Here is a 27,226-nt window from a genome sequence, read left to right as displayed (position 1 = left end):
TTTTTATCCTACCCAAGGGGCAAAGATTTTATTAAAAGCAATGTAACACTATTACTAAGTGGACTGAATTCTAAGAATCCAGTAAAGAGACTGAAGCAAGGAGATACACTTATACAGCTTTCAAACATAGATATGTTATTCTAATCCTTAACACAAGAATAAAGAAATAATCTCCAGATGAATAAAGGATGGTCTTTAGGTAGACTGGGTGTGCTCAGTTTTCTGAAGAATCCAGGAAGCCTGAAGAGCAAGGACTAAGAGCAGATAATAAGGTGTTAACACCTTAATTACTCAAATGGGAAACTCAAAAAATGGTAGCCCATCACTAGGAAAATGATTTTGGAGTCATCCGTATGATGAGGGGAGCCTGAAACTGAAGGGGGACTCTATAACTCCAAGGAGAAAGTCTCCTTGAATTCTGGCCTCTGTAAAAGACCCCACCCGAGGGAAACAGGATAAACAGCTTCATTCTGTTATCCTGAGAGATGGGTACCACCCCCATTGATAACACTCACTACTGATCAAGCTCCCTATTGAATTGGAAATTAGCCCTGAGGCACTCATTCAATTCCAAGATTTTCCATTTTGATACCAGCTCAAACTGCATCCAGCCCCTATCAAGAGCAACCCCACAGTTTCTAGCCATAAAATGAGGCAATATAAGGCTCAGTCCTCACGGAGGACCTAACATGCCATGCCATGCCATGCCATGCCATGCTTTTCTTTCTCTTTCTCTTTCTCTTTCTCTTTCTCTTTCTCTTTCTCTTTCTCTTTCTCTTTCTCTCTCTCTCTTTCTCTTTCTCTCTCTCTTTCTCTTTCTCTCTCTCTCTCTCTCTCTCTCTCTCTCTCTCTCTCTCTCTCTCTCCTTGGCATAAGCTACAGCCTGCTGAAATAATATTCTCTTTCAGTGTTATCCCCTCTTTATCTCTTCCTCACACATTTCCTCAACAAGATTTTATGCCACTCTGTCAGGACCCTGCCACTTAGGAATTCAGTTTTTCTATTCATTCATAGCAAAGGTTGACTTCCCAATGCCAATAATAAACTTTTACCACTCTAGCTTTTCGGGTTCATAAATTCCTTTACAAAGGACCTCTGCGCCACCAGAAGGGGTTCCCACAACTCCCTGCCCTGCGCCGAATCCTAGGGGCATTAGGGGACCCTGTGCTGAATGTCATCATTTGAGGACACAACCCCAAACCTCTTCATTTGGTTCTGTGAACCCCAAACCTGCCACTAACCTCATCATTTGGTTCCCTGACCGGGACTGAAACTCACTCTCTGAAACTCCTTCAAAGAGAAAGTTTTGGAGTCCCACTTCAGTTTCAGGCTCCCCTTGTCACATGAAACTAATGTTTGATAAGTTAATAAGGCCTCCAAGAAAGAATTTTTAACCACAAAAGGGAGAAGAGATATGGCATGATAGCTAATAAGGACAGATGGATCAAGTGAGGATTTCTGAAGATGGGAGAAACATTAGGCTATAAAAAAACAGGCATCTCTAATCAGTAGGGAAGCAGCAGTACAAAGTGAGAAGTACAAATCAGCTAAGATGACAGGAAAAGACCATGATAAATGTTGAAGGGGATATGAGAAAATGAAAACACTAATGCATTGTTAGTGAAGTTGTGAACTGAACCAAACATCCTGGAGAACATTTTGAAACTATGCCCCAAGGACTATCAAACTGTGCATATTCTTTGATCCAGCAGTGTTTCTACTGAGCATATATCCCAAAGAAATCATAAAAGAAGGAAAAGGATCCACATGGGCAAAAATTGAAAATTGAGTGGATGCCTATCAGTTGGGGAATGATTGATAAATAAAAGTAATGGAATGTTTATAACTATTAAAACTCAAGGCATTAACTTCAGTACAATGTTACAGCCATTTATAGTATTTTTGAGACTGCAGATCTAAAATATATATAGATATACTATACATTTCTTCATCCAAAGCATCGATGAAGTCTTAATTGAACAGGATTAAAAAGCAAAGACTTTAATATATCATTAACGAGTTTTCATCATTCTCATAATTATTCATTAAGTTCTATTTATTAGGTTCTATTATTAAAATAGACTTTAAAAAATTATTATGAATCATGAAATCAACAAACATAAACCTGTCTATACATGAAGGCCAGAAAAACTGAATTATAAATGAAACCAGAAAGATACCACATTCAATCTTAAATGGAATTTATAGACAAAGTATTCAAAAAAAAAAACAAGTCAAAAACACATCAACCACAGTCATTAAATTAAAACTAACATGGACAAATACCAAACTCTTATACGCCACAGTCTGGTCTTCTCTCACTATGTTTTAAATGTTTCATTAATATTCTTTTCTTTCTTCATGCCACTTCCCCATGTAAGTCTCGCCAATCCTCTCTGTATTCACCTTGTTGGTCGTTTCTTACAGAACAATAATATTCCATAATATTCATATACCACAGTTTACCCAACCATTCTCCAATTTATGAGCATCCATTCATTTTCCAGTTTCTAGCCACTACAAACAGGGCTGCCACAAACATTTTGGCACATACAGGTTCTTTTCCCTTCTTTAGTATCTCTTTGAGATATAAGCCCACTAGTAGCACTGCTTGGATATGCACAGTTTGATAACTTTTTGGGCATAATTCCAGATTGCTCTCCAGAATGGTTGGATTCATTCACAACTCCACCAACAGTGCATCAGTGTCTATTTTCCCTCATCCCCTCCAACATTCATCATTATTTTTTCCTGTCATCTTAGCCAATCAGACAGATGTGTAGTGGTATCTCGGAGTTGTCTTAATTTGCAGCAAAGGATGTTTTTAGGCATTTTTCCCCCTTCTTGTTAAAATAGACTGGGTTGAGAAATATAAATAAGGCAGAGAAGACATTAAGATCATTCTTGCCTCAATATCTGCTTTCAGCCTACTAAAATTCCTAAGGTTTTTTTTCATGGTATCAAGCCATTTCTCTTCCAAATTAGATAAGCAAAACTGTTGGATTGGCTGATCCCAAAAATTCAGTATTTTACATTTATTGCTACTTTAAATGAATGAATTTCATTCTAAAAGATAATGATAAATGCTGGAGGGGATGTGTAAAACCTGGGACATTAATAAATTATTGGTGTTCTTAACTATCCAACCATTTGAGAGCAATTTGGAATTATGCCCTTGTGCATACCCCTTGATGCAGCAATGTCTCTACTGGATCTATATCCCAGAGATCACAAAAAAGGGAAAAAAGTGCAAAAATGTCTGTGGCAGTTCTTTTTGTACTAGCAAGGAAATAAATGTCCATCAGCTGGAGAATGGCTGAATAAGTTATAGTATATGAATTAAATGGCATATTACTATTCTATAAGAAACAATCAATCTGAGGAGAAGGAAGAAATTTATGGCCAAAGAAGAACTAATGAACATTATGAAATACAAAGTGGATAATTTTGATTATATTAAATTAAAAAAATTTTGTACAAACAAAACCAATGCAAGACAAGATTAGAAGGGAAGTAGAAAATTGGGGGGAAATTTTACACCGCAGTGTTCTGATAAAGGCCTCACTGACTCAAATTTATAAGACAAGCCACTCTCCAATTGATAAATGGTCAAGGGATATGAACAGACAATTTTCAGATGAAAGAATGAATTTCAGAAGAAGAAATTTAAACCATTTCTAGTCATATAAATAAATGCTCTGAATCACTACTGACCAGAGAAATGCAAAGTAAGACAACTCTGAGGTACCACTATATACCTCTCAGATTGGCTAAGATGACAGGAAAAGATAATGATAAATGTTGGAGGGGATGTGGGAAAACTGGGACACTAATTAATGCATTGTTGGTAGAGTTGTGAAATGATCCAGCTATTTTGGAAAGTACTTTGGAACTTTTCCCAAAGGGCTATCAAACCGTGCATACTCTTTGATCCAACAGTGTTTCTACTGGGTTTGTATCCCAAAGAGATCATAAAAAAGGGAAAAGGACCCACATATGCAAAATGTTTATAGCAGCCCTTTCTGTAGTGGCAAAGAACTGGAAACTGAGGGGATGCCCATCAATTGGGAAATGGTTGGATAAATTATGATATATGAATGTTATGAAATATTATTATTTCTGTAAGAAATGATGAACAGGCTGATTTCAGAAAGGCCTGGAGACTTACATGAACTGAGGCTAATTGAAACTAGTAGAACCAGGAGAACATTGCACACAGCAATAGCAAAATTATACTATGATCAAATCTTATGGATTTGGGCTCTTTCAATAATGAGGAAATTCAGGCCAATTCCAATAGAACTGTAATGAAGAGCGCCATCTGCACCCAAAGAGAGGACTGTAGGAACTGAATGTAGATCACAATATAGTATTTTCCCCTTTTTTGATAGTTGCTCTTTGCTTGCTTCTTTTTTTTCTTTCTCCTTTTTCCCCCATTTTGATCTGATTTTTCTTGTGCAGCATGATAAATGTGTAAATGTTTAGAAGAACTACACATGTTTAACCTATATTAGAACACTTGTTGTCTGGGGGGAAAGCGAGGGAGAAAAATTTGGAACACAAGGTTTTGTAAGTGTGAATGTTGCAAAACATGCACTCTTTGCATTTAAAAAAAAAAAAAAAGCTATAATTATAAAAAAATTTTAATTCATTCTATTACATCTTTAAAAAATACATATCATTCTAAACCTAAAACTCACAACATTTCCTGAAAGAGGTAGAAATAACATTTTACCACTGGTGTTTTGAAGCTATATATGCTCATTAAAATGATTTAAGTTCTTTAGTCTTTCAGTTATTTCCATTTACAATGTTGCTGTTAATACTTCAAACTATTCTCTAGAGATTCTGCTGCTCACTTGACTCTGCATTAGTTTGTATAATTCTATTACTACAGCCTTAAACTGACCCATATATATGGATTAAAGAATTTTGGAATAGAAATCAGGAAACATGAGTTTCTATCTCAATTCTGCCATTAACAAGTGATGGCTTCCTCACACAGAGATTAGACAAGAAGCTACTAGAAACTCATTATGGAGAATCCTATAAAAGAATGAAATATCTTTTTGATATTTAAGGGTGTGGCTTAAGCTAGATACTACTCCTTTCCCTAATCACTCCTAATGTAACTGTGTTATTATTTCTCATTTGGAATAAAGTATTTATATTTTTTGGTAGAGTACTAATGTCTTGTTTTTGTGACAGTAGTTTGTGGATATATGGTTTTCATGCTGATAATTTTAATTCTCCTTTACCATATTCCTTGGATTTGAAGTCAGAATATTGGAATTTATGCCTGAGTTTCCCAATTATCAGCCATGAGACTTTGGCCACACCACTCAAGTTCTCTTAGCCTCAATTTGTGTTTTCTATTTTTAATTTGAGAGAACTTTTGTTCAGGTACAGGGAGCAACAGATGCTGTGTAAGATCCCTCCCAGCTGAGAGATTCTAAGATTTTAAGTTACCTTAGAATTCTGTCTTTTTAGGGGTCTATTATAACCCACTTTCCCTATCTTGTCTACAAGGACATGAACGATCATCACATTCCTTGATAAAACCTGAGTAAACTACAGGTACACAGCAGTCCAAACTATCAAATCAATACTAACTGAAACAGTGTCTAGAACAAAAAAACTTACAATTAAAGTGATAATCAAAACTCATATACCCTGGTCAAAACATATTTGAAATGGCTACCATATTTTAAGAAAGTTACTGACAAGCTGAATTATGTCTAAAAAAGAGTAAACAAGACAGGTTGTAAAAAGGAAAATGAAGCCCAGGGCTCATAGTATAGCTGGAGATCATTTAATATTCCCTCTGTATAGTGTAGGCAGTCAGCTAAATACTTTAACGCCAGTAGGAATAGCAATGATTATTGTACCTGATGTGAACTTGAAACGTAAAATTATACTTTATAAGGGTTAGCTGAAGAAATTAAGGATATTTAACATGAAGAAAAGACTTAAGGTTAGTATGGAATCACAGAATGTAGAATAGGAAAGGAAGTTAAAAATGATCCAGTTCAAGTACTTCATTGTTACAAAAGAAAACAAGGCTCAGAAAAATGATATGAGGCAACAAGTTATTTAAAAAGTAAGGAAGTGATCAAAATTCAGATTCTCTACTTCCCAATTCAGTATTCTTTCCATAATATCACAATGCCTCTAAAAAATAACTGAATAAGTATTTTTAGCTGTCAATCATGCTGAAGAATTAGGTTTATTTTGTTTGGCCTCAGAGAACAGACCAGTTCAACGTGAGAAGGAAAAAAACAAAATCAAAAATCAGAACTGTCAGAAAAGTGGAACTGATTGCAAAGAGAGGTGATGAAATTTCTCCTTTCAAGCAGGGATTAAAATTTTACTTATAAGGAGTATTACAAAGATCTAAGTTAGACTTCAAGTCAGTGTGGCACAGTTGATGATGCTGAATGTGGAGACATAAAGACTTGTGTTCAAATCTTGCCTCAGACAATTACTTGCTGTTGACTTTGGGTAAGCTTTTAAGTGAACCTTCTCCGAAATGAAATTTTAAATTAGTAAAATGAGGAAGTTGGAATTGATGATCATTAAATTTTCTTTCAGTTCTAAAACTATAAACCTATGATCCAGCTGATGACTGAGGTACCTTCTAATTCTGAGATTTTATATTTGTATGGTTATCAATTTAGTAACCCTGTTAAAAGAAAAAACAAAAAGAAACTGAAATATCCTTTTCTGACTCATGTAGTCTCCTACTGATCACTCTATCCCTTTTTAACTGTTCCAAAACCATCTGTTTAGTCATCTGTTTTACAATTTTTCTGGAGACTTATGTTTAAAGTTTTCAGAAAATGTTCTCTCCTGCTGTCTCAATTTTTTAATAGACCTTAAATACTTACAGATACAAATATTTTGAATATACTTTATCCAGCATGGCTGCTTTATACTCAATGGAGACAGACAGGGTTTTGCGTACTATTCTCTCATTTATTATGGTTTCCAATTTCCTTTTAATAATTTTTTTTGGTTTACATTTTTCAGTCTAAACATCATCTTTTTAATAGGGAAAAAAACCAAATAAACCCAGAAGCAATAATGCTAACACTCAATATTTTAAGAGCTAATATGCCAAAAATATAAATGGATTTCTAATTAGTTTATCAAAACTCTATATTCTCTATTTTATTAATCTATTGATTTCCATCAGAAATATCAAATAAAAGAATTATTTAAAATTAAAATAATATACTTGATCACATATTCCAGAAAAACTGATGTGGATTTCTCCTCCTTCTCCATCTCCTTTCCTTACCTGGCACTTGATCCAGAACTCCTAGGATCCTGTATATCAGTATTGTGACTCCGGCAATCGTAATCCTGAGTTTGGGACATTGCAGTCTGTTACCACAGCAATCAGCGGGATTTCACTGACTCATCCTTAGGCCTTCACCATCAAATAGGAGGGTGACGAGCTGTATAAGAAAAAAAAAAGTATCTTTATACAAATTTTCAGATTTCTGCTCCTAAGCTCCAAAAAGAAAACTAAAAACTTCAGTTATGGGGGAGGAGGGAGAAATCATTTTTATTTTGTGACTTAGAAACCAAAGGAAGCTCATTTTTCTTTCAGCCAACAAAGAACAACGAATCTTACCAAAGTAAAACAGACTCAAAGGTAATGAAAGGCTTTCTAATGACAAAACTTGGAGTTTCTCCATAACAGCCTCTGACACAGTACAATACAATAGGCATCCAAAAAGAAAGATCTTCGTATCAAAAAATTTAATTCTAAGAAACTAAATAGAAATTATTCATTCTAACATTTCACTACTATATTCAACAAGCCACCAAGGTACTACATCTGGTACTATAGTGATGACCGATGACACCTGTTAAGTTGGTAATATTTTCCTCTTTTATTAAAAGGAAAGAATTTGGTCTCATTAAAAAAAGGTCATATGCAATCCCAATCTTATAAAAGAAAGTAGCAGCGTCCTCTCTAGTCTCTCTTCCTGCCATTCTGAAGTTCCCCTAAAACAAGATCTCTTTCTTTTCAAATACTCTTCATAGGATCCAGATGCAATAAAGTGAACAGAAAATTTATGGATGGAGAATAAAATGAAAATCCTTGATTCAGGGCCAGGAAATGGCTGTTGCTACTTTATTTAAGGTGAAAATACAGGCCATTTAGACTTTTACACAGCATCACTATTATGTCATCGTAGGCAACATGTAGTTTAATGCTAAAAGGCAGGGTCTAGAGTCAGCCTAGGATTACCATGACAACTGCACTTACTATCTATGATTATATTAAACAATCAGTTAACTTCACTGAACTTCAGTTTCTTCATCAATAAAATTGAGGTAATGATATTTTTACATACCACAAAGAGTTACTGTTAAGAAAGCCCTTTTTAATCTTAAAAACCCTAACAAAATAGTAATCTATTTTTGATTCCCTGCACTAGTTTAAGCCAATCATTGTGAAATTAAAAAAAAAAAATCCAAAACAAAACTTGTTCTTTAAAATATTTTCAGTTTCTAACTTCCCACTTTTAGATCATTATCATCTTTTTCTATTTAAATATTTTTAATATACTGAGATTCCCCTCCCCCTCCCCTTCACTCCCCAATAAATCAAACTCAAGTGTTTTCTAAATCATCAGTTACAAAAAAATGGATTGTGACTTGCTTCTTGTATCTTAAATTCAGGTCTCCTACATGAAGTCACAAACAGGAAAACAATGACAATAAGAGAAGTAATACAGACAGACTAGTTGTCAAATCCAGCCCAGATTTTAGAATCATTTGGAAAACCAGCCTAAGTATACTTGTGATAACATTGTTAGTATCAAAGATATTGGATTTCTAAAACTCAGATTTTAACATTTTAGAACTTCTGTCCTGTGCACCAGATATAAAAATCAAATTTCTAGTATATTTCAAGTACAATATCAAGATCAAACCAAAGTACAAATATAAATCTAAGTAAAAAGTAAAATTAAATTAACGTATATATTATTCCATAGGTGACCCATCCATTGTCCCCTAAAGCTTGTCTGTTACTTTAAAGTTGATCACTGACAAGTCACATGAAAATAGAAATTATAACAGAAAATTATTTTGTAGATAGTGATATTTCCATTTAAAAAACGGTCATGTGGGGTGAACCCAAGATGATGGAGAAGACACATGCGTCATTCTAATCTCCTCTTCTACCTGCACTAATTACCAAATTCAGCCTCAGAAATAGTGCTTGACTGATAAAATCCACAAATGTTGGGAGTACAACAAAATACCAACTGAAGATAATCTGGAAGATTGCCAGAAAAGGTTTGTCCTGATCAGCAGGAACAGGCCAGTGCAGGCAGGGAGGGAGAACACCGAGGCTAACACACTAAGCAGATGAGGGAGGGACCGGCCTCCGTGGATGGAAAATTTGCAGGGAAAACTCTACCACAGGTTAGCTGCTCTGCTTTAGTTGCAAAGCAGTAGATCAGCAGAGAAGTTACACAAATGCCAAAGGTAGAGGGACCCCCCAAAACGCCAAAATCTAACAGGATCTGGCTACACGCACCCAGCATTAGAAGTGACTCAGCACAGACCACAGCACAGCTGTACAGCTGCATTCTGCAGCATGGGCTTTTGCCCAGGGCAGTCACAAATCTACACAGAAGGGAAGGAAGGGTCTCTGCCAGGGGCAGCCACAAATCTACAGGGGAGGGGGGAGAGGGCGCTCTGCCCAGGGCAGTAGAACTTCCACAGCACTGCCTTGTTTCCCAGGGCAGAGACACTTCCGCTGTGTGGGGCTATTCCCAGAGCACTTCTGTAGCTCTACTGCTCCTAGCAGTCCCTTTCCAGAACAGCTACTATCCATATTATCTATACCACTTCTACAGAGGAAGCTGGTAACCTCCTTGTCCTGAAGGCAGACCCTAAGGTCTTTTTAAAAAAACGAGTAAAAAAGCCAAGCAAACTCTAAACATTGATAACTTCTATACAGAAAGAGAGCAAGTTTTCAACCCCAAGGAGGCTAATAGCAGACAATCTTCAGACAAAACCCCAAAGGGGGATGTACCTGATCTCCATCACACAAGGCTCTCCTAGAATAAATTATAAAATATCTTAAATGAGAGCTAGAAGAAAAATGGGGAAATGAAAGAGAAGCTCTGCAAGAGAGCATGGAAACAGCATATAACTCACTAAAAGAAAAATTTGATAGAAGTGGAAAAAAGAAAACAACTTCCTGAAATGTGAATTGGAAGAGATAAAGAATGTCCAGGAAAGTAGGATTTGTGAATTGGAAAAAGAAATAACTCAGTAAAAAAATAAAAAACTAGTGAAATGGAAAAAACATTCCATAGAATAAAACAACTCATTTAAAAACTCAATTGGACATATACAAACATAAGTTTAAAAAGCTAATGAAGAAAATAACTCATTAAAAATCAGAACTGAATAAATAGAAATGAATGATTCATTGAGACATCAAGAATCAGTCAAGCAAAACCAAAAAAAAAAAAAAAAGAAAAAGGGGGGGGGGGGGGAGGAGAGGGGGGGGGAGTTAAATATCCTAATTGGAAAAACAACAGATCTGGAAAATAGATCTAGGAGAGATAATCTGAGGATTTTTTTTGGACTACCTGAAAATTATGATGAAAAAAAAGAGCTTAGACACTATTTTACAGGAAATTATCAAAGAGAACTGCCCAGATGTAATAGAATCAGAAGGTAAAATAGGCACTGAAAGAATTCATCGAACACCTTCTGAAAGAGACCCTAAAATAAAAACTCCAAGGAATATTGTGGCTAAATTTCAGAACTCTCAGGCTAAGGAAAAAATATTACAAGCAGCCAGGGGAAAAAAACAATTCAAATACCGAGGAGACACAATAAAGATCACTCAGGATCTAGCTGCTTCCACATTAAAAGATCGAAGAGACTGGAATCTGATATTCTGAAAGGCAAAAGAACTTGGAATGCAGCCAAGAATAAACTACTCAGCTAGGCTGAGCATTTTCTTCCAGGGAAGAAGATGGACATTTAATGAAACAGGTGAATTCCATTTGTTTCTAATGAAAAAACCAGAGCTAAATAAAAAAATTTGGCCTCCACCTATAGACAAAAGAAGCAGAAAAAGGTAAAAAGAACTCTTGAGAACTATATTTCTGTTATGGACATACATAAAGAGTGCATGTATAAATTGATTTTACTGATATAATATAAAAAGGGGAAGTAGAAATGGTAAGGGGATAGTATCAGAAAAATTGAAAAGGGGAGATAAAAAGAGGGAAACTACATCCCACAAAGAGGCAAAGAAAACCTATCATATCTGAGGGAATTTAGGGAAGGGGAGGAACATTGTATGAATCTTACTCTCATCAGATTTGGCTCAAAGAGAAAAGAAATGACATATCTGGTTTACAGAGAAACTTCTCTCACCTCATTAAAAAGTGGGAGAGGAAAAAAGAAAAGGAAAAGAGTAATAAGGAAAGTATAAGAAAGGGGAAGGGGCTCAGGGGGGGGGGGGGAGAGGGAGGGATTCTAAAAAGGGAGAGCTGTGTAAGGGAAGTGGTGTCCATGAGTTTAATACTGGGGAGGGAGTGTAAGAAAAAGAAAAGCATAATATGAGGATAATAAGATGAATAAGATGGCAGGAAATAGACAATTAGTAATTTTAACCATAAATGTGAATGGGATGAACTCTCCCATAAAGCGGAGACAGATAGCAGACTGGATCAAAAGCCAGAACCCTACAATATGTTGTTTACAGGAAACACATTTAAAGCAAGGAGATACATACAGGGTAAAGGTAAAAGGCTGGAGCAAAACCTATTACGCTTCAGATGAAGTAAAAAAAGCAGGGGTAGCCATCCTTAGATCAAACAAAAGCAAAAATTGATCTAATCAAAAGAGATAAGGAAGGAAACTATATCTTGCTAAAGGGTAGCACAGACAATGAAGCAATATAATACTAAACATATATGCACTAAGCGGTATAGCATCTAAATTACTAAAGAGAATTAAGAATAATTAAGAGAATTGCAAGAAGAAATAGACAGCAAAACTATAATAGTGGGAGATCTCAACCTTGCACTCTCAGATTTTAGATAAATCAAACCACAAAACAAATAAGAAAGATGTTAAAGAGGTAAATAGAATATTAGAAAAGTTAGGTATGATAGATCTTTGGAGAAAACTGAATGGAGACAGAAAGGAATATACTTACTTCTCAGCAGTTCATGGAACTTACACAAAAACTGACCATATATTAGGACATAAAAACCTTAAGATTAAATGCAGAAAGGCAGAAAAAATAAATGCATTCTTTTCAGATCACAATGCAACAAAAACTACATTTGAAAAAAAGCTAGGGGTAAATAGACCAAAAAGTAATTGGAAACTAAATAATCTCATCCTAAAGAATGAATGGGTGAAACAACAAATCAGACACAATTAATAATTTCACCCAAGAGAACAACAACAATGACACAACATACCAAAATGTGTGGGATGCAGTCAAAGCAATAATAAGGGGAAATTTTATAACTCTAGAAGCTTACTTAAATAAAATAGAGAAAAAGAAGATCAATGAATTGGGCTTGCAACTTAAAAAGCTAGAGAAAGAGCAAATTAAAAACCCCAATCAAATATTAAACTTGAAATTCTAAAATTAAAAGGAGAAATTGATAAAAATGAAAGTAAAAGAAAAAACTATTGAATTAATAAATAAAACGAAGAGTTGGTTTTATGGAAAAAAACCAATAAAATAGATAAACTTTTGGTAAATCTGATTAGAAAAAGGAAAGAGGAAAATCAAATTGTTAGTCGTAAAAATGAAAAGGGAGAACTTTCCACCAATGAAGAGGAAATTAGAGCAATAATTAGAAGTTACTTTGCCCAACTTTATGGCAATAAATTTGATAACCTAATTGAAATGGATGACTACCTTCAAAAATATAGGCTTCCCAGATTAACAGAGGAGGAAGTAAATTGCTTAAACAGTCCCATTTTAAAAAAAGAAACACAACAAGCTATTAATCAACTCCCTAAGAAAAAATCCCCAGGACCAGATGGATTTACATGTCAATTCTACCAATCATTTAAAGAACAATTAACTCCAATGTTTATTAAATTATTTGAAAAAATAGGGATTGAAGGAGTCGTACAAAATTCCTTTTATGACACAGACATAGTACTGATACCTAAACCAAGTAGGTTGAAAAGAGAGAAAGAAAATTATAGACCAATCTCCCTAATGAATATTGATGCTAAAATCTTAACTAAAATATTATCAAAAAGATTACAGAAAATCATCCCCAGGATAATACACCATGACCAAGTAGGATTTATACAAGGAATGCAGGGCTGGTTCCATATTAGGAAAACTGTTAGCATAATTGACTATATCAATAATCAAATGAACAAAAACCATATGATCATCTCAATAGATGCAGAAAAAGCATCTGATAAAATCCAACATCCATTCCTATTAAAAACACTGAGAGTAATGGAATAAATGGACTTTTCCTTAAATAATCAGTAGCATCTATTAAAAACCGTCAGTAAGCATTATATGTATTGGGGATAAACTGAAACCACTTTCAATAAAATCAGGAGTGAAACAAGGTTGCCCACTATGATCATTACTATTCAATATTGTATTAGAAATGATAGCTTTGGCAATAAGAGTTGAAAAAGAGATTAAAGGAATTCCAGTAGGTAAGGAGGAAACCAAATTATCACTTTTTGGAGATGATACAATGGTATACTTAGAGAACTCCAGAAAATCAACTAAAAACCTATTAGAAATAATTCACACTTTTAGCTAAGTTACAGGATACAAAATAAACCCACATAAATCATCAGCATTTTTATACAACTCTAACAAAATCCAACAGCAAGAGATACAAAGAGAAATTCCTTTTAAAATAACTGTCGATAGTATAAAATATTTGGGAATCTATCTGTCAAGGGGAAAGTCAGGAACTATATGACCAAAACTACAAAACTTTGCACACAAATAAAGTCAGATCTAACCAATTGGAAAAATATTAAATGCTCTTGGATAGGTTGAGCAAACATAATAAAGATGACAATATTCCCTAAACTAATCTATTTATTTAGTGCTATACCAATCAGACTCCCCTAAAAACTATTTTAATGACCTAGAAAAATAATAACAAAATTCATCTAGAAGAACAAAAGGTAAAGACTTTCAAGGAAACTAATGAAAAAAAAAAATCAAATGAAAGAGGCCTAGCTGTACCAGATCTAATATTATATTATAAAACAATTTGGTATTGGCTAAGAAACAGACAAGCTGACCAGTGGAATAGGTTAGGTTCATGGGACAAAATAGTCAATAACTTTAATAATCTAGTGTTTAACAAACCCAAAGACCCCAGCTTTGGGGATAAGAATTCACTGTTTGACAAAAACTGCTAGGAAAATTGGAAATTAGTATGGCAGAAACTATGCATTGACCCACACTTAACACTGTACATCAAGATAAGATCAAAATGGGTTCATGATCTAGGCAAAAAGAATGAGATTATAAATAAATTAGAAGAACATAAGATAGTTTACCTCTCAGATCTGTGGAGGAGGAAGGAATTTGTGACCAAAGAACTAGAGATCATTATTGATCACAAAATAGAAAATTTTGATTATATCAAATTGAAAAGCTTTTGTACAAACAAAACTAATGCAAACAAGATTAGAAGGGAAGCAATAAACTGGGAAAACATTTTTACAGTCAAAGGTTCTAATAAATTTCCAAAATATATAGAGAATTGACTCTACGTTATAAGAAATCAAGCCATTTTCCAAATGACAAATGGTCAAAGGATATGAACAGACAATTCTCAGAGGAAGAAATTGAAACTATTTCTAGCCGTATGAAAAGATGCTCCAAGTCATTATTAATCAGAGAAATGCGAATTAAGACAACTCTGAGATACCACAACACACCTGTCAGATTGGCTAGGATGACAGGAAAAGATAATGCTGAATATTGGAGGGGATGTGGGAAAACTGATACATTGTTGATGGAATTGTGAATACATCCAGCCATTCTGGAGAGCAATTTGGAACTATGCTCAAAAGTTATCAAACTCTGCACACTCTTTGATCCAGCAGTGTTACTACTGGGCTTATATCCCAAAGAGATCTTAGAGAAGGGAAAGAGACCTGTATGTGCAAAATTGTTTCTGGCAGCCCTCTTTGAGGAGGCTAGAAACTGGAAATTGAGTGGATGCCCATCAGTTGGAGAATGGCTGAATAACTTGTGGTATATGAATGTTATGGAATATTATTGTTCTGTAAAAAATGACCAGCAGGATGATTTCTTTCTTTCTTTTTTTTTTTTTTTTTAATTTAATAGCCTTTTATTTACAGGTTATATTGATGGGTAACTTTATAGCATTAACAATTGCCAAACCTCTTGTTCCAATTTTTCACCTCTTACCCCCCCCCCCAGATGGCAGGATGACCAGTAGATGTTAAATACATTAAAATATAAATTAGATACACAATAAGTATACATGACCAAAACGTTATTTTGCTGTACAAAAAGAATCAGACTTTGAAATATTATACAATTAGCTTGTGAGGGAAATCAAAAATGCAGGTGGGTATAAATATAGGGATTGGGAATTCAATGTAATGGTTTTTAGTCATCTCCCAGAGTTCTTTCTCTGGGCGTAGCTGGTTCAGTTCATTACTGCTCCATTGGAAATGATTTGGTTGATCTCGTTGATGAAGATGGCCAGGTCCATCAGAACTGGTCATCATATAATATTGTTGTTGAAGTATATAATGATCTCCTGGTCCCAGCAGGATGATTTCACAAAGGCTTGGAGAGACTTACAAGAATTGACACTGAATAAAATGAGTAGGACCAGGAGATCATTATATACTTCAACAACAATACTATAGGATGATAAATTCTGATGGATGTGGCTCTCTTCAACAATGAGATGAACCAAATCAGTTCCATTTGTTCAATGATGAATAGAACCAGTTATCCCCAGCGAATGAATTCTGGGAAATGAGTGTGAACCACTACATAGCATTTCTAATCCCTCTGTTTTTGTCAGCTTGTATTTTTAATTTCCTTCACCGGTTAATTTTACATTATTTCAAAGTCCAATTCTTCTTGTGTAGCAAAATAACTGTATGGATATGTGTATATATATTGTATTTAACATATACTTTAACATATTTAACATGTATTGGTCTACCTGAGGGGGAGTGGGAGGGGTGGGAGGAAGGAGGGGAAAAGTTGGAACAGAAGGTTTTACAAGGGTCAATGCTGAAAAATTAGCCATGAATATATCTTGTAAATAAAAAGCTACAAAAAAAAGGACAATTGTAAATGAAACTGCCAATCTATTATGTACAATTTATTATTCCTTTTAAATATGAAATAAAATTACCGTGGGGGAAAAAAAAGTCAAGCAAATTATACTAAATTTCATTTGTGGACTTAAAACATTTCCCAAAACTGTCCTACAGAAATTAGGTTTAGATGATTGTTACAGTTCCTTTATAGTTCTATATACATGGAAGCTATTATTACTAACTAAATGTTATTTAAGAAGCATTACTATAAATATTTATTGATGTAAAAGGAATACATTTTAGTTAATAAAAGATAGCATAAAATTGAAACTATAAGAAAGTATTAGCAGCAAAACCAAAGGAAGAATTGACTTACATATCCCAAAATTTTAAAATATTCTTCAATATTACATTAGCCCAATGGAAATTTCTCCAAGAATTTATCCTTTCCAGAAAATGTAACATTTAAAGTATAACTGTAAACTGCTCAAAAAACAAATACAAAGTAAACTGCTTAAAATTTTCATATACATAAGCCAAGACAGCTATATTTAAAGAGTGAGAGGAGATGAAGATCTCTCATGGTATATGGAAAGCTACTCCTCCAAGATATTCTCCAAGACATTAGGGAATAGCAATGGTTATACATTATTAAAAAAAAAAAAACTGTCAGCAAATCCAAATTTTATGAGTTAAGAAGCATTTATTAGCCATAAGTGCTACTATGTGCCACAATTTCACAAAATTTACTAAGCCAGAGGATGTAAATGCAAAAACAGTTACTCCCTCAAGGAATTCACATTCTAATGAAAGAAATAACAATCAATCAACTATTTATAAACAAACAAAAGATAAATAAAATAATTTAAGATGTGATGAGCTGAGCGAAGATATTAGCATTCTGGGATAAGGAAAGACTTCTATAAATTTTAGCCATTTATTAATTAAGCACCAAGTATCTAATAGTTTGCTAAGCAGTGGATATGCAAAGCAAGATAAAGTAGTCTACAATTCTGCAGAAGCTGAGAAAAGATGTAATAAAAAACTAGGTACAAAAAAAAATACACAGAATAAATTAAAATAATTAATATAGGTAAGATTCTAGAATTACCAGAAACTGAAAATGATTTCCAAGCACTTAAAACAGTGCTGAGATGTCTGACACATATTAGGAGTCTATTAATTCCAAATGAGTAAATGATTTAGAAATAAAAGTTGATATCTTAAGCTTTTTTGAGGAAGACAGAAGAAACTGCCTTTCAAATCTATAGATAAAGGAAGAGATCATAATTAAACAAGAGACAGAGATGTGTTTATAGCAGATAAACTGGGTCATTCTAAGTACATAAAATAAAAAAAAATTGAGCTCAAATTAGAAAAGACGCAAAAATTGAGAGGAGGGGAGGAATCTTTACAACGTTTCTTCAATAAAGCTCTGGTTTCCATGATATATAAAGAACCTGGTTAAATTTATAAAAATAAGATCCATTCCCCAAATGATCAATAGTTAAAAGATAAAACAGGAAAAGGGAGGAGCCAAAATGATGGTGAGTGAACAGGACATTGCCTGAACTCTGCCTAGCTTTCCTCAGAATCATTACTAAATCAAGCCTCTGAACAGATTTTGGGGTAACAAAATCCACAAACATTCACAGTGTGATAATTTTCAAGCTTAAGATATCCTGGAAGGATTTCACAAAAAGTCTGTCTCACTTGGGCAGGGGGAATGTGGCCAAACACAGGTGTGGCCAGAGAAACTTAAGCTATAGATTTTTAGCCAAAATACAACGGCAATGACTACTCTGTCCTGGTTCAGAAAGTAAGTGGAACAGCAGACCAGCTGTGAGACCTTCAACCCTGAATGATGAACCCTGAACCCCAGCATAAGAGGCAGAACAGTGGAAAGCCTGCAGCACCACGAGACCTAGCACAGTCAGTAAGAGGCCCCTATCCCCCTTGCAAAAACAGCTTGGAAAAATCTCCCTTGTGCCCTCGGAGCAGAGGTCAACTTTTTTAAATGAGCAAAAAGGCAACAATAACTCTGACCATAGAAAGCTGCCATGATAGGGAAGATCAGAACACAAACCCAAAAGAGGACAGCAAAGACAAAATACTTTCAGGTGAAACTTCAAAGAGAGTTATGAACTGGTTTCAGGCTTAAAAGGCTCTCTTGGAAGAGTTTAAAAAAGATATGAAAAGAGATAAAAGAAAAATGGAGGAAAGAAATCCCCTTATGGAAGAGAATCATGAAAGTTTAGAGTGGGAGAAAGGAGAGCCAACAGGTTGGAAAAGGAAGTATAGAAACTGACCGAAGAAAACAAATCCTTAAAGAAAAAATAAATTTGGTGACATGGGCAAAAAAATTTCTTAAAAAAATAAGTTTGGCAAAATGGGAAAAGAAAACAACTCCTTAAAAATTAGAATTGACATAATGGAAAAAAAATTCCACTGAATAAAACAAAAGTACAATTGGGAAAATGCAAAAGGAGATAAAAAAGCCAACCAAAGAAAATAATTCACTAAACATTAAAAGTGGATAAATATTAATGAATGATTTAATGACACATCAAGAATTAGTCAAACAAACTTCCCCATCCCCTCCCCCCAAAAAAGGAAAAACAGAAGAAAATATAAAATACTTCATTAGAAAAAACAACTAGTCTGGAAAACAGATCGAGGAGAGACAGCTAAAAATTATTGGATTATCTAAAAGGCATGGTGAAGAAAACAGGCTGGACAATGTCTTTCAAGAAATCATCAAGGAAAACTGTTCTGATATCTTAGAACCAGAAGGAAAAATTGAAAGAATTCACCAATCATGTCCTGAAAGAAACCTTGAAATGAAAACTAGAGAAGGAATACTGTAGCTAAATTCCAGAATTATCAGATCAAAAAGAAAATATTGCCAACTAGCCAGAAAGAAACAATTCAAACTTCAAGGAGCCAGTATCAGGATTATCCAAGATTATTTAGCAGCTTCCACATTAATGAATCAGAGGGCCTAGAATATAATATTTTGAAAGGCAAAGGAACCTAGATTACAACCAAGGATTAACTTACTCAGCAAAAGTAAGCATTATCTTTCAAAGAAAAAAATGAACATTTAATGAAATTAAGGATTTTTAATCCTTCTAATGAAAAGAACAGAGCTAAACAGAAAATTTGATCTTCAAATATAAGACTCAAGAAGCCTAACAAGGTAAACAGAGAAGAAAAACAACCATGTTTTTTGAAGGTTACAATGTTTTCATCCCTAGATGGGAAGATGATACTTGTAACTCTTGAGAACTGTATCTTTCTTGGGCAGTTGAAGGGGTACATTTAGAAGATGTAGGTATAAGTTGACTTTAATGTGATGATATAAAAAAAATTAGGGGTGGAAAAGGGATTGTACTGGAAGAAAAGCAAAGGAAAGGTAAAAAAATAGGGTAAATAGTACCTACAAAAAAAAATTGACTGTGAGGGCATAAAAACTAAATGTAGAAAAATCAAATGTAGGAAGGCAGAAATAGTAATTGCATCCTTTTCAGATCTTGATGCAATAAAACTTTACGGATAATAAAGGGCCATGAAAGAATAGGCCAAAACTAATTGGAAACTAAATCAAATTCTAAAGAATGAATAGGTTAAACAACAAAAATCATAGAAACAATTGATAATTTTATCCAAAAGAATGACAATGAGACAATATACCAAAACTTATGTGATGCAGCCAAAGCAGTTTTTAGAGGAAATTTTATATCCCTAGTTTCTTACATGAATAAAATAGCAAGAAGAAGATCAATAACTTGGGCATGTAACTAAAACAGCTAGAAAAAGAACAAATTTTTAAAAAAAACTGATAAGCAATTCTGAAAATCAAAGGAAATACTGATAAAGGTTAAGGTAAGAAAACTATTGAATTAGATAAATAAAACTAAGAGTTGTTTTTAACAAATAAAAAATCTACAAAATTGATAAACCGTTGGTAAAAGAAAAGAAGAACACTAAATTATATCAAAAATGAAAAGGGTGAATTTAGCACTAATGAAAAGGAAATTAAAGCAATCGTCAGGAGCTATTTTCCCAATTGTATACCAAAAAATCTGATAATCTTAGGAAGAGGGAAAAAATACTTACAAAAACATAGATTGCCCATCTTAACAGATGAGGAAATAAATTACTTAAACAGATCCATTTTAGAAAAAGTAATTGAACAAGCCATTTATGAATCCCTAAGAAAAAAAATATTCAGGATCAGATAGATTTACAAATGAATTCCACCAAACATTTAAAGAACAGTTAATTCCAATACTACATAAAATATCTGGAAAAATAAGGGAAGAAAGAGTCCTCCAAAATTCCTTCTATAACACAGATACAGTGTTGATACCTAAACCAGAAAGGGCCAAAACAGAGAAAGGAAACTAGAATCCAATTTCCCTAATAAATATTGATGCCAAAATCTTAAATGAAACATTAACAAAGTCATTACAGCAACTTATCACTAGGATAATACACTATGACCAAGTGGGATTTATAACAGGAATGCAGGGCTAGCTCAATATTAGGAAACTATCAGCATAACTGACCACATCAATAACCAAATTAACAGAAATCATATGATTATTTAAATAAATGCAAAAAAGTCATTTGACAAAATACAACACTCATTCCTATTAAAAACATTACAAAATATAAGAAAAAATGGAGTTTTCCTTAAAATGATAAGCAGCATCCATCTAAAAACATTAGCAAGCATTATATGTAATGGGGAGAATCGAGAAGCAGATCCAATGGGATCAGGGGTAAAATAAAGTTGCCTTTTATCAGCACTATTACTCAATATTGTAGTAGAAACGTTAGCTTTAGCAACAAGAAAAGAAAAAGAAATTGAAGGAATTAGAGTAAATAATGAGGAAACATAACTACCATTCTTTGAAGATAATATGATGGTCTATTTAGAGAATAATAGACAATCAAATAAAAAGCCAAATGAAAAAATTAACAACTTTAGCAAATTTGCAGGATATAGAATAAAATTACATAAATCACCAGCATTTCTATGTTACTAACCAAGCCCTGCAGCAAAAGATAAATAAGAGAAATCCCATTTAAAATAATTGTAGATAATATATAATGGTTGATGGTCTCTGTCAAAACAAACCCAGAAACTATATGAACAAAATTACAAAACACTTTTCATATAAATAAGATTAGATTTAATCAATTAGAAGCAAATCAACTGCTCATGGCAGGCTGAGCTAATATAATAAAAATGACAGTTCTACCTAAATTAATTTACTTATTCAGTGCCATACCAATCAAACTGCCAAGAAATTATTTTATAGAGCTAGAAAAAATAACAAAAAAGTTTATCTGGAAGAACAAAGGTCAAGAATTTCAAGGAAATTAATGAGGGAGAAAAAAAAAAAAGCAAAAGAAAGTGGCCTAACTGTACCAAACTATATTATAAAACAGCAGTCGTCAAAACCATTTGGTACTGGTGGCTAAGTAATACAGTACCATATTCAAGGATGCTGATAAAGGCCTCATTTCTAAAATATCCAGAGAAACGACTCAGATATATAAGAATCTAAGCCATTCTCCAGGTGATCAAATGATATGAACAGATAATTCCCAAATGAAGAAATTGAAACCATTTCTGGTCATATGAAAAGATGATCTAAATCATTATTGATCAGAGAAATGCAAATTAAAACAACTATGAAGTACCACTACACACTTCTCAGATTGTCTAAGATGACAGGGAAAGATAATGATGAACATTGGGATGTGCGAAAACTGGGACACTGATACACTGTTGGTGGAGTTGTGAATGGATCCAACCATTCTGGAGAACAATTTGGAACTATGCTCAAAAAGTTATCAAACTGTGCATACCCTTTGACCCATCAGTGTTTCTACTAGACTTATATCCCAAAGGAGATCTTAAAGGAGGGAAAAGGATCCACATGTGCAAAAATGTTTGTGGCAGCCCTTTTTGTAGTGGCACGAAATTGGAAATTGAATGGATGCCCATCAGTTAAGAGAATGGCTGAACAAGTTATGGTATATGAATGTTATGGAATATTATTGTTCTGTAAGAAATGACCAGCAGGATGAATACAGAGAGACTTGGAGAGACCTACATGAACTGATGCTAAGGGAAATGAGCAGAACCAAGAGAATCTGGCAACAGCAAGATTATGTGATGATCAATTCTGATGGACATGGCTCTCATCAACAATGAAGTGATTCAAACCAGTTCCAATAGTCTTGTGATGAAAAGAGCCATCTACACCCAGAGAGAGGACCGTGGAACCTGAATATGGATCACAATATAGCATTTTCATTCTTTTTCTTGTTATTTGTTTGCATTTTGTTTTCTTTCTCATTTTTTTCCCTTTTTGATCTGATTTTTCTTGTGCAGTAAGAAAATTGTATTAATATGTAAACATATACTGGATTTAACATATAATTTAAATGTTTAACAAATATTGAATTATTTGCCATCTAGGGGAGAGGATGGGGGAAAGAGAAGGAAATTTGGAATGCAAATTTTTGCAAGGGTCAGTGTTGAAAAATTATCCACGCATATGTTTTAAAAATAAAAAGCTTTAATAAAAAAGAGAGTAGCAAATCAGTGGAACAGGTAACTTCACAAAACAATAATCAATGACTGTAGTAATCTAGTGTTTGATAAACCCAAAGAAAGATTCCTACTTCTGGGTTTAGAACTCACTGTCTGACAAAAATTGCTGAGTAAACTAGAAAATGGCAAAAACTATGCATTGATTAACACCTAATACTCCATACTAAGATAAGATTCAAATATTCATGATTTAGACATAAAGGTGATATCATAAGGAAACTAGGAGAACAAGGAATAGTCTGCTTCTCAAATCTGTGGAAAAGAGAGGAATCTGTGAACCAGAGAATATTATGTAATGCAAAATGGATACTTTTGATTACATTAAATAAAAAAGGTTTTGCAGAAACAAAATCAATGCAGCCAAGATCAGAAGGAAAGCAGAAAGCTGGGAAAAATTTTTTTACAGTAAGCATTTCTGATAAACCTGTCATTTCCGAAATAAAGGAAATTGATTCAAATAAATAAAAATACAATTCTCCAATTATAAATAATCAAAGGATATGAACAATTTTCAGATGAAGAAATTAAAACCATTTCTAGTTATATGAAAAAATTTTCTAAATCACTACTGATTAGAGAAATACAAAGTAAGAAAACTTTATATCTCTCAGATTGGCTAATATGACAAGAAAATATAATGATAAATACTGGAGATGTGGGAAAACTGGGACACTAATGCATTATTGTTGGAGTTGTAAATGGATCCAACCATTCTAGAAAGCAAGTTAGAATATGCCCAAAGGGCTATAAAACAGTACATACCCTTTGTTCCAACAGTCTCACTATAAAGTCTATATCCCAAAAGGATTATAAAAGAGGGAAAAGGACCCACATGTGCAAAAATGTTTGTGGCAGACCTTTTTGCAGTGGCAAGGAATTGGAAACTAAGTGGATGCCCATAAATTAGCAATAGACTGAATAAGTTGTGGTATACGAATATAATGGAATATTACTGTTCTAAAAGAAATGATCACCAGTTCCAATGATTTTGTGATGAAGAGAACCATCTACACCCAGAGAGAGCACTGTGGGAACTGAAGGATCACAACAGCATTTTCACTCTTTGTTATGGTTTGCCTGAATTTTATTTTCTTTCTCATTTTTTTTCCTTTTTGATCTGATTTTTCTTGTGCAGCAAGATAAATGTATAAATATGTATGCCCATATTAGATTTAATATATTTTTACCATGTTTAACATATACTGGATTACTTGCCATCTAGATGAGGGGGTGGGGAGAAGAGGAGGAAAACTGGAACATAAGGTTTTTCAAGGGTCAATGTTGAAAAATAATCCATAAAAATTAAAAAAAAATTTAAAATAAAAATCTTCAATAAAAAAAAAAAAAAACCAGCAGGCTAATTCCAATATATTTGTGTTGGAGAGAGCCAGCTATATCCAGGAAGAGAATTATAGAGTGAAAATGGTATTTAGTAATAAAGATCAAAAATTACCATTTTCACGTTTTTAAACTTTTTTTTTCTTGTGATTTTCCCCTTTTGTTCTTATTCTTCTCTTACAACACGACTAATATGGAAATATGTTTAACTTAAGTATACATATATCATCTATATCCAACTACTTGTTTTCTTGGGAAGGGAGGATAGAATGAAAACAATTTGGAACACAAAATCTTATCAAAATGAGTGTTGAAAACTATCTTTACGTGTAATTGGAAAAAAATAAAATATTATTAAGTACCAAAAATATTGCATGTTTCTTTGCATTTTAAGTTCCTCACTTCTATGCCATGAAATAAATGAAAGTATTTCATTATTAGTCTTTCTGGATAGAGGGCTTTATTATTGTACTGATCAGAGATCTCAAGTTTTTCAAAGTTTCCTTTCTTTATAATGTCATGATATAAGTCTTAACAAATGCCTCTTAAACTGATTTATCTTTTAAGCACAATAATATTTCATTACATTCAGACACTACAATTTGTTTAGCCATTTCCTAACAGAAAGACACTCCTTAATTCTCAACTGTTAGATACAATGAAGATGCAGATCCTTTCACAAAAATACACTTTGACATCTGCAGGGGACCACAGAGGTTATCTAATCTAAACCATATCTAAATAAAAAATCATAAATAAGATAGGTCACAGAAAAAGAGATGAAAGGAACGACTAATCTAACTTCTGCATTTTGTAGATGAGTAAACTAAGATTGAGAAATAACAAGATTAAGTAAAGAATAATTTCTTAAGAGAACCTTATGTTCCTTGCTGAACTCAAGCCAGCTGGCTCAGGTGAACTACTCGACTGAGGAAAGAACTGGCAGATGTAATTAGTGATCTCCTGACAATTATATTTATTTGAAAGTTTTCCAGCTTAAGCAAAGGGAAACGGGCAGTTCAAGGGAGAGGTCTTGAAGGACCAAAGCCAACAAAGAAGTTTAAGAAAGAAATGAAAAATAGCAGAATGATTTCCTAAATTTTGGAAATTCCAACACATTTAAAGTACTGTGGAGTAAGGGGAGCTTGAAGAACAGACAAATAAAAATACTGTAGTTCATATCCATGTCAATAGTCACTAACACCCTCACCATATTATTTTTCTTCCCTCTCAATTCCAAAACTCTTCCTCTTCCAACTCATATCTACACAACAATGTGGTCCTAGTTTAATCCTCATCTCATCAAATCCTTCATGTGAAAGGCCTCATAGAGTATGCTCTACAACATCTCCAAGAAGAGATCATCAAGATCAGTGATGTCAAACTCAAATAGAAATGGAAACACTAAACTGTAGGTCCCTACTGGATGCATATTGGCTAAGAAAGCCACAAACTGATATTATCTTTTATTCATTTTGTTAAATATTTCACAAGCACATTTTTAAACTGGTTCCCTATAACTCAAAAATGTTGCCAGCAGCATGTTTGACACCTCCAAACTAGACCTGATGACCTCTTGGAGGTATGTATTCTAACACAATTGATCTCACTGTTATATACGTCAAATTAATGTTTCCTAATATTAAGAGTACATCTCTCTCTCTCTCTATACTTCTCATCTGTTGATTATTGCTTTGCCTCCTGGAGCAAAGAAGAACAAGGCTAATCCTTCTTCTAACATGATAGCCCTTGAAACATTTCAAGAAAAATATCATATCCTTATGTAAGTCTTTTCTTCTGCAAACTAAACACTAATTCTAAATACTAGAATAATCTCATTAGAATGCAAGATTGGGCACATTAATGTACCAATTCCAAAACTCAAACTATTGAAATTCTACTGGTCCATACTTTTTCTTTTTATCTATCTTTCACTGGTTTCTCTTTCATGCAAAACAATTTACCCCATTCTATTTCACTTTCCCTCTTCTCCCAAGGCATCTCTCTCTCATCCTTTTATTTTTTTGGATATCATCCCATCAGTCAACTAACAACTATGACCTCTGTCTGTATACTCCTTCTAACTGTCATAATAATAATAATAATAATAATAATAATAATGATAAAGTTTTAGGTACAACAATTATTATTGTCCCATGTAGGAATGCAAAGAGTTTAACCTTAATGAATCCCTTATGATTTCATTTTTATGTTTACTTTTTTATGCTTCCCTCAAGCCTTGTATTTAAATGTCAAATTTTGTACTCAGTTCTAATCTTTTCATCAGAAATGCTAGGAAGTCCTCTACTTTAATGAATATTCGTTTCCCTCTGACAGATCAGTTGTTCTGGGTAGGTGATTCTTAGTTGTAATCCTACCTCCTTTGCACTCTGGAATATCATATTTCAAGCTCTCTGATCTTTTGAAATCTTAGGTTAGCCTGATTTTGACTACAAAATATTTGAACTGTTTATTTCTAGCTGCATGGAAAATTTTCTCCTTGACCTGGAGCTCTGGAATTTGACTATATTATTCCTGGACGTTTAATAGGTGGATTTTTTCCATTTCTATTTTATCTTTTAGTTCTAAGGTACCAGGGCAGTTTTCCTTGATAATTTCTTGAAAGATGATGTTTTGTCTATCTGTCTGTCTTTCTCTCTCTCTGTGGGCAATGCAACAGAGTCCTTACTCCCTTGTAATCTCTTTTGATCAGTAGTAGACTCCCATACCTTCTATGGACTGAGAGCTTCAGAAGCTGCAATTGTTCCCCAAAGTCTGCTGCCGCCTTGTCAAAGGTATGCACCCTGCTGGACTAAACTTCACTCTCGCCTCAGTAAGAAAAATTTTTTAAGCTGGTTCAGCTGGAAAATTTTTTTATATGTCCTTTTGTTGGTTCTGTTGCTTCAGAATTCCGTTTGAGGCAAT

At 33.8% G+C, this 27,226-nt stretch overlaps 1 protein-coding gene across 4 annotated transcripts in view; it reads right to left on the bottom strand.

The window, feature by feature from the left end:
- Positions 1-27,226, bottom strand: part of ARHGAP39 (Rho GTPase activating protein 39) — a 327,894-nt gene that overhangs the window by 205,546 nt on the left and 95,122 nt on the right. For all 4 annotated transcript variants that reach the window (XM_031947348.1, XM_031947350.1, XM_031947346.1 and 1 more), the window contains exon 3: positions 7,301-7,460. In XM_031947348.1, the coding sequence (XP_031803208.1) occupies positions 7,301-7,380 (80 nt within the window). In that variant the 5' untranslated portion in view covers positions 7,381-7,460. The remainder of the gene's footprint in view (positions 1-7,300; positions 7,461-27,226) is intronic.

Source organism: Sarcophilus harrisii, chromosome 1, assembly GCF_902635505.1.
Source record: "Sarcophilus harrisii chromosome 1, mSarHar1.11, whole genome shotgun sequence".
Lineage (NCBI taxonomy): Eukaryota > Metazoa > Chordata > Mammalia > Dasyuromorphia > Dasyuridae > Sarcophilus > Sarcophilus harrisii.
This window is presented reverse-complemented; position numbering and strand designations above follow the sequence as displayed.